General features: G+C 33.4%; 1 protein-coding gene across 1 annotated transcript in view; it reads right to left on the bottom strand.

Moving 5' to 3' along the window:
- LOC125657732 (putative cytochrome P450 120) overlaps positions 1-17,232 on the bottom strand; it is a 29,462-nt gene extending 12,230 nt beyond the window's left edge. The window contains exons 1-6 of the mRNA XM_048888478.2: positions 17,114-17,232; positions 14,683-14,906; positions 5,685-5,762; positions 4,837-4,921; positions 1,145-1,180; positions 472-608 (exon numbers count right to left, since the gene is read on the bottom strand). Of these exons, the coding sequence (XP_048744435.1) occupies positions 472-608; positions 1,145-1,180; positions 4,837-4,921; positions 5,685-5,762; positions 14,683-14,872 (526 nt within the window). The 5' untranslated portion in view covers positions 14,873-14,906; positions 17,114-17,232. The remainder of the gene's footprint in view (positions 1-471; positions 609-1,144; positions 1,181-4,836; positions 4,922-5,684; positions 5,763-14,682; positions 14,907-17,113) is intronic.
- Between the last annotated feature and the right edge of the window lie 71 nt (positions 17,233-17,303).

The raw sequence follows: 17,303 nt of genomic DNA, 5'->3' as shown, positions 1-17,303 counted from the left end.
ATTAGACCAAATTGTCTATGCCAATTTTCTAGGTTTAAAGTAATGAGTTATCCCAAAGGACCCTGGTCAGTCGTCGTCTGATAAACGTTAAGAGGAAAGGAGGATATTGTTATGGAAAGAAAATATGCTTTTTAAGTACATTAGAAGTAAATAACAATTAATGTTTTAAATTTGTGTTATTTTTTTTCCAATGTTGCGGTCTATGCCAATACAATAAGGTCTATGTCATCATGTTTTGGCATAGACCCGTGGTCTACACCAAGTTTTAAACCAATTCCGAACACTGATTATGAAGACATCATTCACATCGAGGGATCTATCTAGGTTTTGAGGAAAATTGAGTTCATTCTAAAGATCATGAATTTGCCATCACTGATGGAACTCGGTATACATTTCAAAAGAAAGACTGTCACTGATCTCATATCTGTTCTGCAGGCCTGACACTGAAAACATTACACATCAGTAAATTACCATGCCAATGGGTGGTCGTCAAGTCGATGATCTTTTCAGCAGTTTCTTCTGCGTCTTTGAAGTCCATCCCTAAGAAGAGGCTGAGACAGATTTCTGTACACAACGACTTCATAAAGGTGTACAAGGATACCTCACATCTAGGAATGATAAAATACAGTCAGGCCCAGTTCATCAGAAACTGATTATTCTGATAATTCTGTCTGCCTGACATCAGTAGCTTACACTGAATTTCCTCCTAATAATGATACTTAACATTTTACTAATCAGTCAGTAGCAGGACTCAATTTTTTAATCTTTGGAAAATGATTTGACACATTTTTTAAAAGAATACAATCAATTCATCATTTCACAAAATGCTGTGTTCCCTTAATTGATAATTCTATCAATCTGATGTCAGAAGATACATACAGACTATTAAGTCCTGGTTGGCTAGATACTGTAGATAATAGTAAATCATTCGAATTCAATGGGGGCAATTTTCGTGGATTGGTGATATCCAATAAACAGAAAGCAAGAAATGTTAAATCTCCTCAAGAAAGCATAAGTAACTGTATACAGTTTTAAAATTGTAGTATTGGGGTACCCATCAAATCCAAGCAAACTGATTCCTCCCCCCTGTATTATAATGATTTCATGTACAGGATTGAGAACTATATCTCGGTGGACAACTTACAGGCAGCCCAGCTGATGTACTCTGTCCTCGACAATTCTGAAAGTAGAATCAGAAAGTAGATTCAGAGTAAAGGAAATGAATGTTCTAGAGCAGACTAGTTACATCAAACTTTTTGGAATGCAACCCAGTTGAAAAACAAATAGTTTTCTTGCTTGCTATCAATAACATTGACAGTTCTGACTGGCATTTTTATTATGTGTTTGACGTCAAACAAAAGTTCTTCTAGTGCTTTTGATAATGTACAATGTATTTCTTATTCATCACAGCCTGACAAACCTCAAGCAGATTTTGTCCACTTTAGAAGCAACATTTATACCGATCCACCAGCAACAGTTACTTCAGCATCATAACATCATTTATTTAATGAAATACACGGCGGCGATGGAGTTTTTAAAACAGTCACCTGAGTATCATACATTTAATGAAATACACGGGGGCGATGGAGTTTTTAAAACAGTCACCTCAGTATCCTACATTTAATGAAATACACGGGGGCGATGGAGTTTTTAAAACAGTCACCTGAGTTCATACATTTAATGAAATACACGGGGGCGATGGAGTTTTTAAAACAGCCACCTCAGTATCATACAACAAAGAACATGAATTAGAAGTGTGTGTGGATGGTGCAAACTTTGAGAAATGGATGTCCCTATTGTCAAAAAGATGTTCATTTCTCCTGATTCTGGTAAACCTTAGCGCCAAATATGAGCTGCATGTAGCTCTCAGTTACAAAACAAATATTCATTTTGTTCAGTTTAAACCATCTTAATAATTATCATTTTACTTGACAGACACAACATCATCCAGTGATTTTTTTTTGCACAAAAATACTAATATGTGGTGGATTCCCTTCTCAAAAATTATTCCAAATTAGCAATCCATTTTTCTCAATTTGAAATCAAGAAAATCATATGCAAGACTTACAAAACTGTGAATAGAAAGTGAAAGTACATCATACTCATTGTACAAAAAACTACTTCATATAAAAGCAGCATGATCATTATTGCACAGGTGTTCTATGTCTCCAATTCAAAAATGTCCCACAATGCAAAGTTAGGCATTTTCACTAAGATTATAAATAAATATACAGTTGGGCTTTTTTCAAGGAATATAATATTGGTGAAAATTGCTCTCGTATTTTCTGGTAATAAATGAAAAATGTTAAAAAGTTAACGACATACGACAGTGAACATGTACAGACTGCAATAGGTCACCTGAGTGACTTGATGATCTAAAATATGCATCTTTTAAAATCAAAGCCAAAATTTGTAAAAGGATAATTGTCTATGCTACATAAGCCGCAATACTAAATTACAGAGCAAAATATCTGTTGCAAGCCTTTGACTATACTGATTATTGACTGATGCGGGCCGAGTACATAGCGACAATAACAAAACAACTAATAGTATGCTGAATAATGCAGCTCTGAAACAGCACGAGTACCTAACATGGGTCGTGTCCTCAGCTTTGCCTTGCCGTGTTTACCTAAACGACAAAGGAGGGATTGACGTAATTATCATCCAGATGATAGGTTCGTCTGCCAGGACCTCTGAATTATCCCCGTCCAACTCTTGTCAAGTATTTAAATCAGGATTTTTTCACCATCTGTCTGAAACCAGCTGCATTTTTCAACACGAGATTTTAAATTTTTAGTGATAAAAAAAATGAAGGGGGGTAATAAGTAATACGATGCGTGAATGGGGCAGTACAGGAAAATCCCTGGCTACTGTAACTAAGACAACCTGCAAACAACTTGACAACATTTAACATGGTTGATATAATTTAAACCAGAATTATCACTTAATTAAATGAGATGTTATAGAGTTTGTTATGTAGTACATGTGTACTCGATATTATTTATTGACACATGTGATCTAGTTTCAAGCTTCTGGAAGTTTCCTGACATTCTATTTTTAGACCAATGTTTGGGAGAGTTCCATATAAAGCTGAAGTAACAATCCTGTTTATTCACACTGTATAGAAATATAATGTTTTAGATGTTTGTTTTAGTATAAACAGAAATAATTCTGCAGAATTACATTGGATATTGCATTACTGGGGACAGGCTTATTCTTGCATGTGAATTCATCTCAACAGTAACCAAACAATGGACACTGCTTTGTTAACTTTGATTACAGTAAATTAGTATTTTTTCATGGATATACAGTGGAACCCCGTTATTATGTTTTCCATTTTGTCACGATAAAATAACGTAATACCGGGGGCAACGTAATAAACGTTCCCAGTGAAATCCGTTAAAAATATCATTTGGAAATTGTATATCGTCCGTTGGTACTCCGTGAAGGGGTGTGTGAATATATCTTTACTGTTTCTTTGTTTAAAAGACTATGATACTTTGTTTTATTTACATCTTATCTTTAATGTCCGTAATTCTTCATGTTCTTATCCCTTTTCTTTATTTCGGTGTAGGATACATAAGGATGTTTTGATAAACGTTGCTTTTTCTGCATTCGTTTGGACCGCCATTTTGTTCAACTTTAAAACAATGCGTTCATGTAAATTTCTCTCAATAACTCGTTCCGGTTCGTATTCAACATTCGTATTAAAAAAATAACAAAACATCGTTTTTATTAAGTTCTCTAATTACACAATACACAACACAATAAAAAAAATCCCACCCCAAAAAACAACAAAACTATATACACAAAACGCACACGATACCCAACACTTACACACTTCTCACCAACGATAAACATGCACGGAGAACAATTTAAGCGCAATCCACATAAAAAAAATATAATGATGCACGAAGATTTCATTTATAACGCTAAATGATGGCACTAAAATCACGTGCGCATCAAGGGATTTTAAAATATTCCCTGAGGTAAATGACGTGCACGAATCGGCCGATAGATTGGTGTATGTATGGACGAGAGTTACGAACACCCAAGCTGCATGTCCAAACAACGAACAATTTTTTTAATTGAACACCTTTAGTCATCTATGTCCAAGCAGTTACCCAAGCAGTTGTAACATTGCTACGATAAATCTTGTCTTTCTTGTTTGGTACCAAAGCTGTCCGTGAATAGATTTTAATAGCGAAGGTAATCACACTATGCTGAACACGCAGGTGGTTGAGAGAAATTATTTCTTTGATTATCAAAATATGAAAAATGAAGTAAATTTCATAGAGTACAATTTCTAAATAAACATTATTTAATTGTTTATCACTGGCTTCTATACGGGGTATTCACCTGTATTGATGTCGCTAGATCTATCGAAGCGTGATCAGTCAAGCGTCTCTAATCCCCAAACAGACCAGGAAATTTACGTGGTGACTGCCTCAGGCAGTCAAGGTGTGAATGGCTTATTATTTTGAGAATCACTATTGAATAATTAGGGGTTTATTACGTTTTTGTCGGAATTTTTACAACGTAATACCGAGTCCCGGCATTTTAGGACAACGTAATAACGAGGTCTATTTTATATAGGTTTGTTAAGAAATGGTTTTGTGCTTTGAAATTCCAACGTAATATGCGGACTAACGTAATAAAGGGGGAACGTAATAACGGGGTTCCACTGTATTTTACTGTAAATAAAATGTTAAATTCATTAGATTCTTCTTATTGATTTTTTCTGGCATTTCGAGGGTAATACTGACCCTAAACAGAGTAACAAATATTAAATACTGACTAATCTGGCTGCAAGGAAATAGTTTGTATAACAGTCACCTCGATATGGTGGCCTGGTAGGAATCCAGGGAAGCGGGACAGAAAAGCTGGGACAAAGAGGTCCGAGTCTCTCTGGCTAGATCTCCTGAAATGAAAGTAAAATACAAATAAAATAGGGGAAAATCTCTCTGGAGATCTCTCCAAAAAATGAGAATAAAACATGAAATATGATCAATTAATTCATCCATGATATCAAATACAGAGAGGTCAAGGTCAACTTACTACAAGTATAATAATAAGCTCGCAATATAAACCTGAATTAAAGTGCATGTAAAATGATTTCTAATGATGCACCTCAGTGTTGAATTAGTCTACAGAAGAAGTTGTCAAAAATAGGTTTTACATGGAAACTATTGAGATGAAAAATTGGGAAGAAGGGGAGGAGGGGGGGGGGGGGGGGGGTCTCCCTCAAACATTTTGTCCCCTTATAGTCACTATGTAAAACAACTAGTCATGATGAAGCTTGGTAGAGCTAGCATGCTTCATTGCTTACCAGTCTTTCAAGCTACCTAGCAAAGGTCAAACTCATTTTGGGAGAGTGGGATAGCATCTTAAACCTCTACATAGTTTGGGACTTGCCTGGAAGATTTGTGACGGGCGACCAGGATGTCCAGACTGCTAAACTACAGTCTTGCAGCTAAATATTACTTTGATACTGGTAAATGAACATGCACTGAAAAATTCATTCTTCTCCCTTTTTAACATTATAACATCCCAGGACTTGTCTGCACAAATATACATGTAGCTAGCCCTAATAAATTATGTTTACATCACCCTAATTGTTCCCATAAAAAAATGTATGCAGTGAAACTTTCACTTATAAACCTAGAGCTAACAAATATACTGACCATCTGAGAACAAGATGTTGTCTCCAAATATTTCTCCCATAAACTGTTTATAGCCAAGATCTGTGGACTCGGAGCCATCTACAACAAATCAAAATACTGAAAATTCATTGGATTATATCAGCTATCTACAACAAATCAAATTATTGGAAATTCAAATTGATATCAGTAACTTAACTGTACCCAAGATATTAATTGTATCTGAGTATTAACTGTACCTGAGTATTAACTGTACCCCGAGATATTAACTGTACTCGAGATATTAATTGTTACCGAGATATTAACTGTGACTGTGATATTAACTATGTCTGTGATATTAACTGTGACTGTGATATTAACTGTGACTGTGATATTAACTATGTCTGTGATATTAACTGTGACTGTGATATTAACTGTGACCGTGTTATTAACTGTGATATTAACTGTGACTGTGATATTAACTGTGACTGTGATATTAACTGTGACTGTGATATTAACTGTGTCTGTGATATTAACTGTGATATTAACTGTGACTGTGATATTAACTGTGACTGTGATATTAACTATGACTGTGATATTAACTGTGTCTGTGATATTAACTGTGACTGTGATATTAACTGTGACTATGATATTAACTGTGATATTAACTATGACTGTGATATTAACTGTGACTGTGATATTAACTGTGTCTGTGATATTAACTGTGACTGTGATATTAACTGTGACTGTGATATTAACTGTGTCTGTGATATTAACTGTGACTGTGATATTAACTGTGTCTGTGATATTAACTGTGATATTAACTGTGACTGTGATATTAACTGTGACTGTGATATTAACTATGACTGTGATATTAACTATGTCTGTGATATCAACTGTGACTGTGATATTAACTGTGACTATGATATTAACTGTGATATTAACTATGACTGTGATATTAACTGTGACTGTGATATTAATTGTGACTGTGATATTAACTGTGATATTAACTATGTCTGTGATATTAACTGTGATATTAATTATGACTGTGATATTAACTGTGACTGTGTTATTAACTGTGACTGTGATATTAACTGTGACTGTGTATTAACTGTGACTGTGATATTAACTGTGATATTAACTGTGACTGTGATATTAACTGTGACTGTGATATTAACTGTGTCTGTGATATTAACTGTGATATTAACTGTGACTGTGATATTAACTGTGACTGTGATATTAACTATGACTGTGATATTAACTATGTCTGTGATATTAACTGTGACTGTGATATTAACTGTGACTATGATATTAACTGTGATATTAACTATGACTGTGATATTAACTGTGACTGTGATATTAACTGTGACTGTGATATTAACTGTGTCTGCGATATTAACTGTGACTGCGATATTAACTGTGACTGTGATATTAACTGTGTCTGTGATATTAACTGTGATATTAACTGTGACTGTGATATTAACTGTGACTGTGATATTAACTATGACTGTGATATTAACTGTGTCTGTGATATTAACTGTGACTGTGATATTAACTGTGACTATGATATTAACTGTGATATTAACTATGACTGTGATATTAACTGTGACTGTGATATTAACTGTGTCTGTGATATTAACTGTGACTGTGATATTAACTGTGACTGTGATATTAACTGTGTCTGTGATATTAACTGTGACTGTGATATTAACTGTGTCTGTGATATTAACTGTGATATTAACTGTGACTGTGATATTAACTGTGACTGTGATATTAACTATGACTGTGATATTAACTATGTCTGTGATATCAACTGTGACTGTGATATTAACTGTGACTATGATATTAACTGTGATATTAACTATGACTGTGATATTAACTGTGACTGTGATATTAATTGTGACTGTGATATTAACTGTGATATTAACTATGTCTGTGATATTAACTGTGATATTAATTATGACTGTGATATTAACTGTGACTGTGTTATTAACTGTGATATTAACTGTGACTGTGATATTAACTGTGACTGTGATATTAACTGTGACTGTGATATTAACTGTGTCTGTGATATTAACTGTGATATTAACTGTGACTGTGATATTAACTGTGACTGTGATATTAACTATGACTGTGATATTAACTGTGTCTGTGATATTAACTGTGACTGTGATATTAACTGTGACTATGATATTAACTGTGATATTAACTATGACTGTGATATTAACTGTGACTGTGATATTAACTGTGTCTGTGATATTAACTGTGACTGTGATATTAACTGTGACTGTGATATTAACTGTGTCTGTGATATTAACTGTGACTGTGATATTAACTGTGTCTGTGATATTAACTGTGATATTAACTGTGACTGTGATATTAACTGTGACTGTGATATTAACTATGACTGTGATATTAACTATGTCTGTGATATCAACTGTGACTGTGATATTAACTGTGACTATGATATTAACTGTGATATTAACTATGACTGTGATATTAACTGTGACTGTGATATTAATTGTGACTGTGATATTAACTGTGATATTAACTATGTCTGTGATATTAACTGTGATATTAATTATGACTGTGATATTAACTGTGACTGTGTTATTAACTGTGACTGTGATATTAACTGTGACTGTGTATTAACTGTGACTGTGATATTAACTGTGATATTAACTGTGACTGTGATATTAACTGTGACTGTGATATTAACTGTGTCTGTGATATTAACTGTGATATTAACTGTGACTGTGATATTAACTGTGACTGTGATATTAACTATGACTGTGATATTAACTATGTCTGTGATATTAACTGTGACTGTGATATTAACTGTGACTATGATATTAACTGTGATATTAACTATGACTGTGATATTAACTGTGACTGTGATATTAACTGTGACTGTGATATTAACTGTGTCTGCGATATTAACTGTGACTGCGATATTAACTGTGACTGTGATATTAACTGTGTCTGTGATATTAACTGTGTCTGTGATATTAACTGTGATATTAACTGTGACTGTGATATCAACTGTGACTGTGATATTAACTGTGACTGTGATATTAACTGTGTCTGTGATATTAACTGTGACTGTGATATTAACTGTGACATTAACTGTGTCTGTGATATTAACTGTGACTATGATATTAATTATGACTGTGATATTAACTGTGTGATATTAACTGTGACTGTGATATTAACTGTGACTGTGATATTAACTGTGTCTGTGATATTAACTGTGACTGTGATATTAACTGTGACTGTGATATTAACTGTGTCTATGATATTAACTGTGACTATGATATTAATTATGACTGTGATATTAACTGTGTGATATTAACTGTGACTGTGATATTAACTGTGACTGTGATATTAACTGTGTCTGTGATATTAACTGTGACTGTGATATTAACTGTGACTGTGATATTAACTGTGACTGTGATATTAACTGTGTCTGTGATATTAACTGTGATATTAACTGTGACTGTGATATCAACTGTGTCTGTGATATTAACTGTGACTGTGATATTAACTGTGACTGTGATATTAACTATGTCTGTGATATTAACTGTGTCTGTGATATTAACTGTGACTGTGATATTAACTGTGACTATGATATTAATTATGACTGTGATATTAACTGTGTGATATTAACTGTGACTGTGATATTAACTGTGACTGTGATATTAACTGTGACTGTGATATGAACTGTGTCTGTGATATAAACTGTGACTGTGATATGAACTATGACTGTGATATTAACTGTGACTGTGATATTAACTGTGTCTGTGATATTAACTGTGACTGTGATATTAACTGTGACTGTGATATTAACTGTGATATTAACTGTGACTGTGATATTAACTGTGACTGTGATATTAACTGTGTCTGTGATATTAACTGTGACTGTGATATTAACTGTGATATTAACTATGTCTGTGATATTAACTGTGATATTAATTATGACTGTGATATTAACTGTGACTGTGTTATTAACTGTGACATTAACTGTGACTGTGATATTAACTGTGTCTGTGACATTAACTGTGTCTGTGATATTAACTGTGACTGTGATATTAACTGTGACTGTGATATTAACTATGTCTGTGATATTAACTGTGACTGTGATATTAATTGTGACTGTGATATTAACTGTGATATTAGCTATGTCTGTGATATTAACTGTGATATTAATTATGACTGTGATATTAACTATGACTGTGTTATTAACTGTGACATTAACTGTGACTGTGTATTAACTGTGACTGTGATATTAACTGTGTCTGTGATATTAACTGTGACATTAACTGTGACTGTGATATTAACTGTGTCTGTGATATTAACTGTGTCTGTGATATTAACTGTGACTGTGATATTAACTGTGTCTGTGATATTAACTGTGACTGTGATATTAACTGTGACTATGATATTAATTATGACTGTGATATTAACTGTGATATTAACTGTGTCTGTGATATTAACTGTGTCTGTGATATTAACTGTGACTGTGATATTATCTGTGACTGTGATATTAACTGTGATATTAACTGTGTCTGTGATATTAACTGTGTCTGTGATATTAACTGTGACTGTGATATTAACTGTGACTATGATATTAATTATGACTGTGATATTAACTGTGATATTAACTGTGTCTGTGATATTAACTGTGTCTGTGATATTAACTGTGACTGTGATATTAACGGTGACTGTGATATTAACTGTGACTGTGATATTAACTGTGTCTGTGATATTAACTGTGACTGTGATATTAACTGTGACTGTGTTATTAACTGTGATATTAACTGTGACTATGATATTAATTATGACTGTGATATTAACTGTGATATTAACTGTGTCTGTGATATTAACTGTGACTGTGATATTAACTGTGACTATGATATTAATTATGACTGTGATATTAACTGTGTGATATTAACTATGTCTGTGATATTAACTGTGACAGTGATATTAACTGTGACTGTGATATTAACTGTGACTGTGATATTAACTGTGACTGTGATATTAACTGTGACTGTGATATTAACTGTGTCTGTGATATTAACTGTGTCTGTGATATTAACTGTGACTGCGATATTAACTGTGACTATGATATTAATTATGACTGTGATATTAACTGTGTGATATTAACTGTGTCTGTGATATTAACTGTGTCTGTGATATTAACTGTGACTGTGATATTAACTGTGACTATGATATTAACTGTGATATTAACTATGACTGTGATATTAACTGTGACTGTGATATTAACTGTGTCTGTGATATTAACTGTGACTGTGATATTAACTGTGACTGTGATATTAACTGTGTCTGTGATATTAACTGTGACTGTGATATTAACTGTGTCTGTGATATTAACTGTGATATTAACTGTGACTGTGATATTAACTGTGACTGTGATATTAACTATGACTGTGATATTAACTATGTCTGTGATATCAACTGTGACTGTGATATTAACTGTGACTATGATATTAACTGTGATATTAACTATGACTGTGATATTAACTGTGACTGTGATATTAATTGTGACTGTGATATTAACTGTGATATTAACTATGTCTGTGATATTAACTGTGATATTAATTATGACTGTGATATTAACTGTGACTGTGTTATTAACTGTGACTGTGATATTAACTGTGACTGTGTATTAACTGTGACTGTGATATTAACTGTGATATTAACTGTGACTGTGATATTAACTGTGACTGTGATATTAACTGTGTCTGTGATATTAACTGTGATATTAACTGTGACTGTGATATTAACTGTGACTGTGATATTAACTATGACTGTGATATTAACTATGTCTGTGATATTAACTGTGACTGTGATATTAACTGTGACTATGATATTAACTGTGATATTAACTATGACTGTGATATTAACTGTGACTGTGATATTAACTGTGACTGTGATATTAACTGTGTCTGCGATATTAACTGTGACTGCGATATTAACTGTGACTGTGATATTAACTGTGTCTGTGATATTAACTGTGTCTGTGATATTAACTGTGATATTAACTGTGACTGTGATATCAACTGTGACTGTGATATTAACTGTGACTGTGATATTAACTGTGTCTGTGATATTAACTGTGACTGTGATATTAACTGTGACATTAACTGTGTCTGTGATATTAACTGTGACTATGATATTAATTATGACTGTGATATTAACTGTGTGATATTAACTGTGACTGTGATATTAACTGTGACTGTGATATTAACTGTGTCTGTGATATTAACTGTGACTGTGATATTAACTGTGACTGTGATATTAACTGTGTCTATGATATTAACTGTGACTATGATATTAATTATGACTGTGATATTAACTGTGTGATATTAACTGTGACTGTGATATTAACTGTGACTGTGATATTAACTGTGTCTGTGATATTAACTGTGACTGTGATATTAACTGTGACTGTGATATTAACTGTGACTGTGATATTAACTGTGTCTGTGATATTAACTGTGATATTAACTGTGACTGTGATATCAACTGTGTCTGTGATATTAACTGTGACTGTGATATTAACTGTGACTGTGATATTAACTATGTCTGTGATATTAACTGTGTCTGTGATATTAACTGTGACTGTGATATTAACTGTGACTATGATATTAATTATGACTGTGATATTAACTGTGTGATATTAACTGTGACTGTGATATTAACTGTGACTGTGATATTAACTGTGACTGTGATATGAACTGTGTCTGTGATATGAACTGTGACTGTGATATGAACTATGACTGTGATATTAACTGTGACTGTGATATTAACTGTGTCTGTGATATTAACTGTGACTGTGATATTAACTGTGACTGTGATATTAACTGTGATATTAACTGTGACTGTGATATTAACTGTGACTGTGATATTAACTGTGTCTGTGATATTAACTGTGACTGTGATATTAACTGTGATATTAACTATGTCTGTGATATTAACTGTGATATTAATTATGACTGTGATATTAACTGTGACTGTGTTATTAACTGTGACATTAACTGTGACTGTGATATTAACTGTGTCTGTGACATTAACTGTGTCTGTGATATTAACTGTGACTGTGATATTAACTGTGACTGTGATATTAACTATGTCTGTGATATTAACTGTGACTGTGATATTAATTGTGACTGTGATATTAACTGTGATATTAGCTATGTCTGTGATATTAACTGTGATATTAATTATGACTGTGATATTAACTATGACTGTGTTATTAACTGTGACATTAACTGTGACTGTGTATTAACTGTGACTGTGATATTAACTGTGTCTGTGATATTAACTGTGACATTAACTGTGACTGTGATATTAACTGTGTCTGTGATATTAACTGTGTCTGTGATATTAACTGTGACTGTGATATTAACTGTGTCTGTGATATTAACTGTGACTGTGATATTAACTGTGACTATGATATTAATTATGACTGTGATATTAACTGTGATATTAACTGTGTCTGTGATATTAACTGTGTCTGTGATATTAACTGTGACTGTGATATTATCTGTGACTGTGATATTAACTGTGATATTAACTGTGTCTGTGATATTAACTGTGTCTGTGATATTAACTGTGACTGTGATATTAACTGTGACTATGATATTAATTATGACTGTGATATTAACTGTGATATTAACTGTGTCTGTGATATTAACTGTGTCTGTGATATTAACTGTGACTGTGATATTAACGGTGACTGTGATATTAACTGTGACTGTGATATTAACTGTGTCTGTGATATTAACTGTGACTGTGATATTAACTGTGACTGTGTTATTAACTGTGATATTAACTGTGACTATGATATTAATTATGACTGTGATATTAACTGTGATATTAACTGTGTCTGTGATATTAACTGTGACTGTGATATTAACTGTGACTATGATATTAATTATGACTGTGATATTAACTGTGTGATATTAACTATGTCTGTGATATTAACTGTGACAGTGATATTAACTGTGACTGTGATATTAACTGTGACTGTGATATTAACTGTGACTGTGATATTAACTGTGACTGTGATATTAACTGTGTCTGTGATATTAACTGTGTCTGTGATATTAACTGTGACTGCGATATTAACTGTGACTATGATATTAATTATGACTGTGATATTAACTGTGTGATATTAACTGTGTCTGTGATATTAACTGTGTCTGTGATATTAACTGTGACTGTGATATTAACTGTGACTGTGATATTAACTGTGACTGTGATATTAACTGTGTCTGTGATATTAACTGTGTCTGTGATATTAACTGTGTTTGTGATATTAACTGTGACTGTGATATTAACTGTGACTATGATATTAATTATGACTGTGATATTAACTGTGTGATATTAACTGTGTCTGTGATATTAACTGTGTCTTTGATATTAACTGTGACTGTGATATTAACTGTGATATTAACTATGACTGTGATATTAACTATGACTGTGATATTAACTGTGACTGTGATATTAACTGTGACTGTGATATTAACTGTGACTGTGATATTAACTGAGACATTAACTGTGACTGTGATATTAACTGTGACTGTGATATTAACTGTGACTGTGATATTAACTGTGTATTAACTGTGACTGTGATATTAACTGTGACTGTGTATTAACTGTGACTGTGATATTAACTGTGATATTAACTGTGTCTGATATTAACTGTGACTGTGATATTAACTGTGACTGTGATATTAACTGTGACTGTGATATTAACTATGACTGTGATATTAACTGAGACATTAACTGTGACTGTGATATTAACTGTGACTGTGATATTAACTGTGACTGTGATATTAACTGTGACTGTGTATTAACTGTGACTGTGATATTAACTGTGACTGTGTATTAACTGTGACTGTGATATTAACTGTGATATTAACTGTGTCTGATATTAACTGTGACTGTGATATTAACTATGACTGTGATATTAACTGTGCCTCTGATATTAACTGTGTCTGCGATATTTTAACTGTACCTGTGAGAAGTTTTCTAATTGTTTCATTGCATCCAATGAAGACAGTAGGAATGTTAAGAAATCTGGCACAGAAAACCCGGCTCTTGTTCTGTTGTATGTTTTTGGAGACAAACTGAACGGGGTCCCTATAAAAGTCTATAGACTTGTCTCCAAGAATTGGAAAGCCACATGAGCCTGGCACCTTAGACATGATTCAGGAGCTTATGACATCTGGAGAATGCAGTCTGAAATATACAAAATTCACTGGGTATGAAATTTACTTTTTCAAGTACCATGCCATAACAAGTCTATAAATGACAATGTAATGAATTTACCACACTGATGGCCACTTATAGATGTATAAAGTCTTAATTATGTAGAACCGTTTCACTAGTTTTGTTTTTCGTTAACATAACAATGATATATAACTCCTGATGTTATAATAGGCGCTGACCACATATTGAATCTCTAGGGACTGGGTATAAGTAATATCCTGCCTACACATGACTAACATAAATCAATCATTAGCCAGCATTTCCTCAGGAAACTAACAGAGGTGGGGTCAATATACATCTCAGCTTTTTTTAAGTTGACATGCATCTGGCCTTCATATGCTGATGAGGCAGTTCTATTAGTGCCATTTAGATCAGTTTGTAGAGCACATGTCAGATTACAAATTAAGGGGGTCTGGGTGTGCATTTCACTCTCTGTCATATATTATACCAAAATGCAAAGTTTGCTGCAAGTTTGTGGCAAACAAATATAAAGTGTGTCAGAGCTGTTTGCCAGAAGTGTGAAGGTATCAATGCCACTAGCGACACAGTGAGCCAGAAGTGTGAATCTATCAATGTCACTAGTGACACAGTGTGCCAGAAGTGTGAATCTATCAATGTCACTAGTGACACAGTGAGCCAGAAGTGTGAATCTATCAATGTCACTAGTGACACAGTGAGCCAGAAGTGTGAATCTATCAATGTCACTAGTGACACAGTGTGCCAGAAGTGTGAATCTATCAATGTCACTAGTGACACAGTGTGCCAGAAGTGTGAATCTATCAATGTCACTAGTGACACAGTGAGCCAGAAGTGTGAATCTATCAATGTCACTAGTGACACAGTGTGCCAGAAGTGTGAATCTATCAATGTCACTAGTGACACAGTGAACCAGAAGTGTGAATCTATCAATGTCACTAGCGACACAGTGTGCCAAAAGTAATAGTCACATGATGACACGAGATGATGTATACAAAATATCGTCGAGTTATTGCACACGAGGAGGCGAAGCCTCCGAGTGTACAATGACGAAATGATATTTTGTAAACATCATCGAGCTGTCAATCATGTGACCAATTTATCCCATGACCTTGTCACTGGCCCCTTCCCATATGATTGTTGTTGTTTTTTGCATCCACTAATAAAAAGATTCAATTTGCAACATGTGATTTACTCAACGCTATGGAAATTAAAATTTTATTTTATCTAAATTATTAATTTATTTATTTGTTTTGTGAAAGAATTTTGCAAATTATATCTTGATTAAATCACAGGCCTCTGAATTTCTATTTATTCACAGTAAGATGTGTATTTATGTATTGAGGGGATATATCATATCACCCTTGATACACATCTTACGGCATATTGATAAAAATTCAGAGGCCTGTGATTTTATATAGAGGGGATTTCATATCGCCCTTAATACACATCTTACGGCGTATTAATAGAAATTCAGAGGCCTGTGATTAAATGTTGAGAATCTTGTCCTTGTCTCATTTGCATAGCTCCTCCTACCTCATTTGTGAAACGGTGGGATATTAGTGGTTTGCTATCGCGTAGATCACCACACTTTTTTAATAATATGTGATATACGCCTTCCTAAAGATAAAAGAAAAACGGTTGGTCATGGGATAAGTTCACCACAACCCTTTTCTTTAGTATCTATAGAATTAAAACAGTGGGCCAGAAGTTCACCAAAACTTTTTTTTTAGTATCTAGAATTGAAAAGGTGTGCCAGAAGTTCACAACTTTTTCTTGAAATTTTACAATTGAAACAGTCACCAAAAGTTCACTTCTTTTACTTGAATATTTGTGTGCAAATGTTTCACTATAAATATGATAGCACTATAATTGTCATTTGATGTTAATTTTATATTAATTTTTATTTTCTTTCAAAGATATCCGAGAGAAAATTAAAATCAATATAAAAATCAACATCAAATGTAATACCATTACATAGTTACATGTACGTCACAGTTCTTGACACTTGAGACTTATCTACAGGATGTTGACATTAACTGATTAGATCTACCAGCTGACCAGAACATATCCTATCATCTTGGATCTTCCTGTTGCTACCTAATATTTCAAAAATATTTAGTGCGATATAGATCTAAGCCTTCAGTCAAAGTTGGATAAATTAGCTAAATGTAAAAACCACACATCAATTTTATCCATACTTTACAACAGGTATGCCTGTATGTTTCATCCTCAATTTCATTACACTGCACTGTGGAAGAACTACGAAACTCTACCGGGTTCTAGTGGCTACCGGGTTTCTCCACTTTTTAGGTTTCTTGAATGATAACACAAGAGGGTTATCGAAAATGTTTGTAACACGGCCACTGATTAGTTCATAAGATAAATTCT

The sequence above is a fragment of the Ostrea edulis genome, chromosome 9, assembly GCF_947568905.1.
Source record: "Ostrea edulis chromosome 9, xbOstEdul1.1, whole genome shotgun sequence".
Lineage (NCBI taxonomy): Eukaryota > Metazoa > Mollusca > Bivalvia > Ostreida > Ostreidae > Ostrea > Ostrea edulis.
Note: the sequence above shows the minus strand (reverse complement) of the source record. Positions and strands in the feature narration are given on the sequence as shown.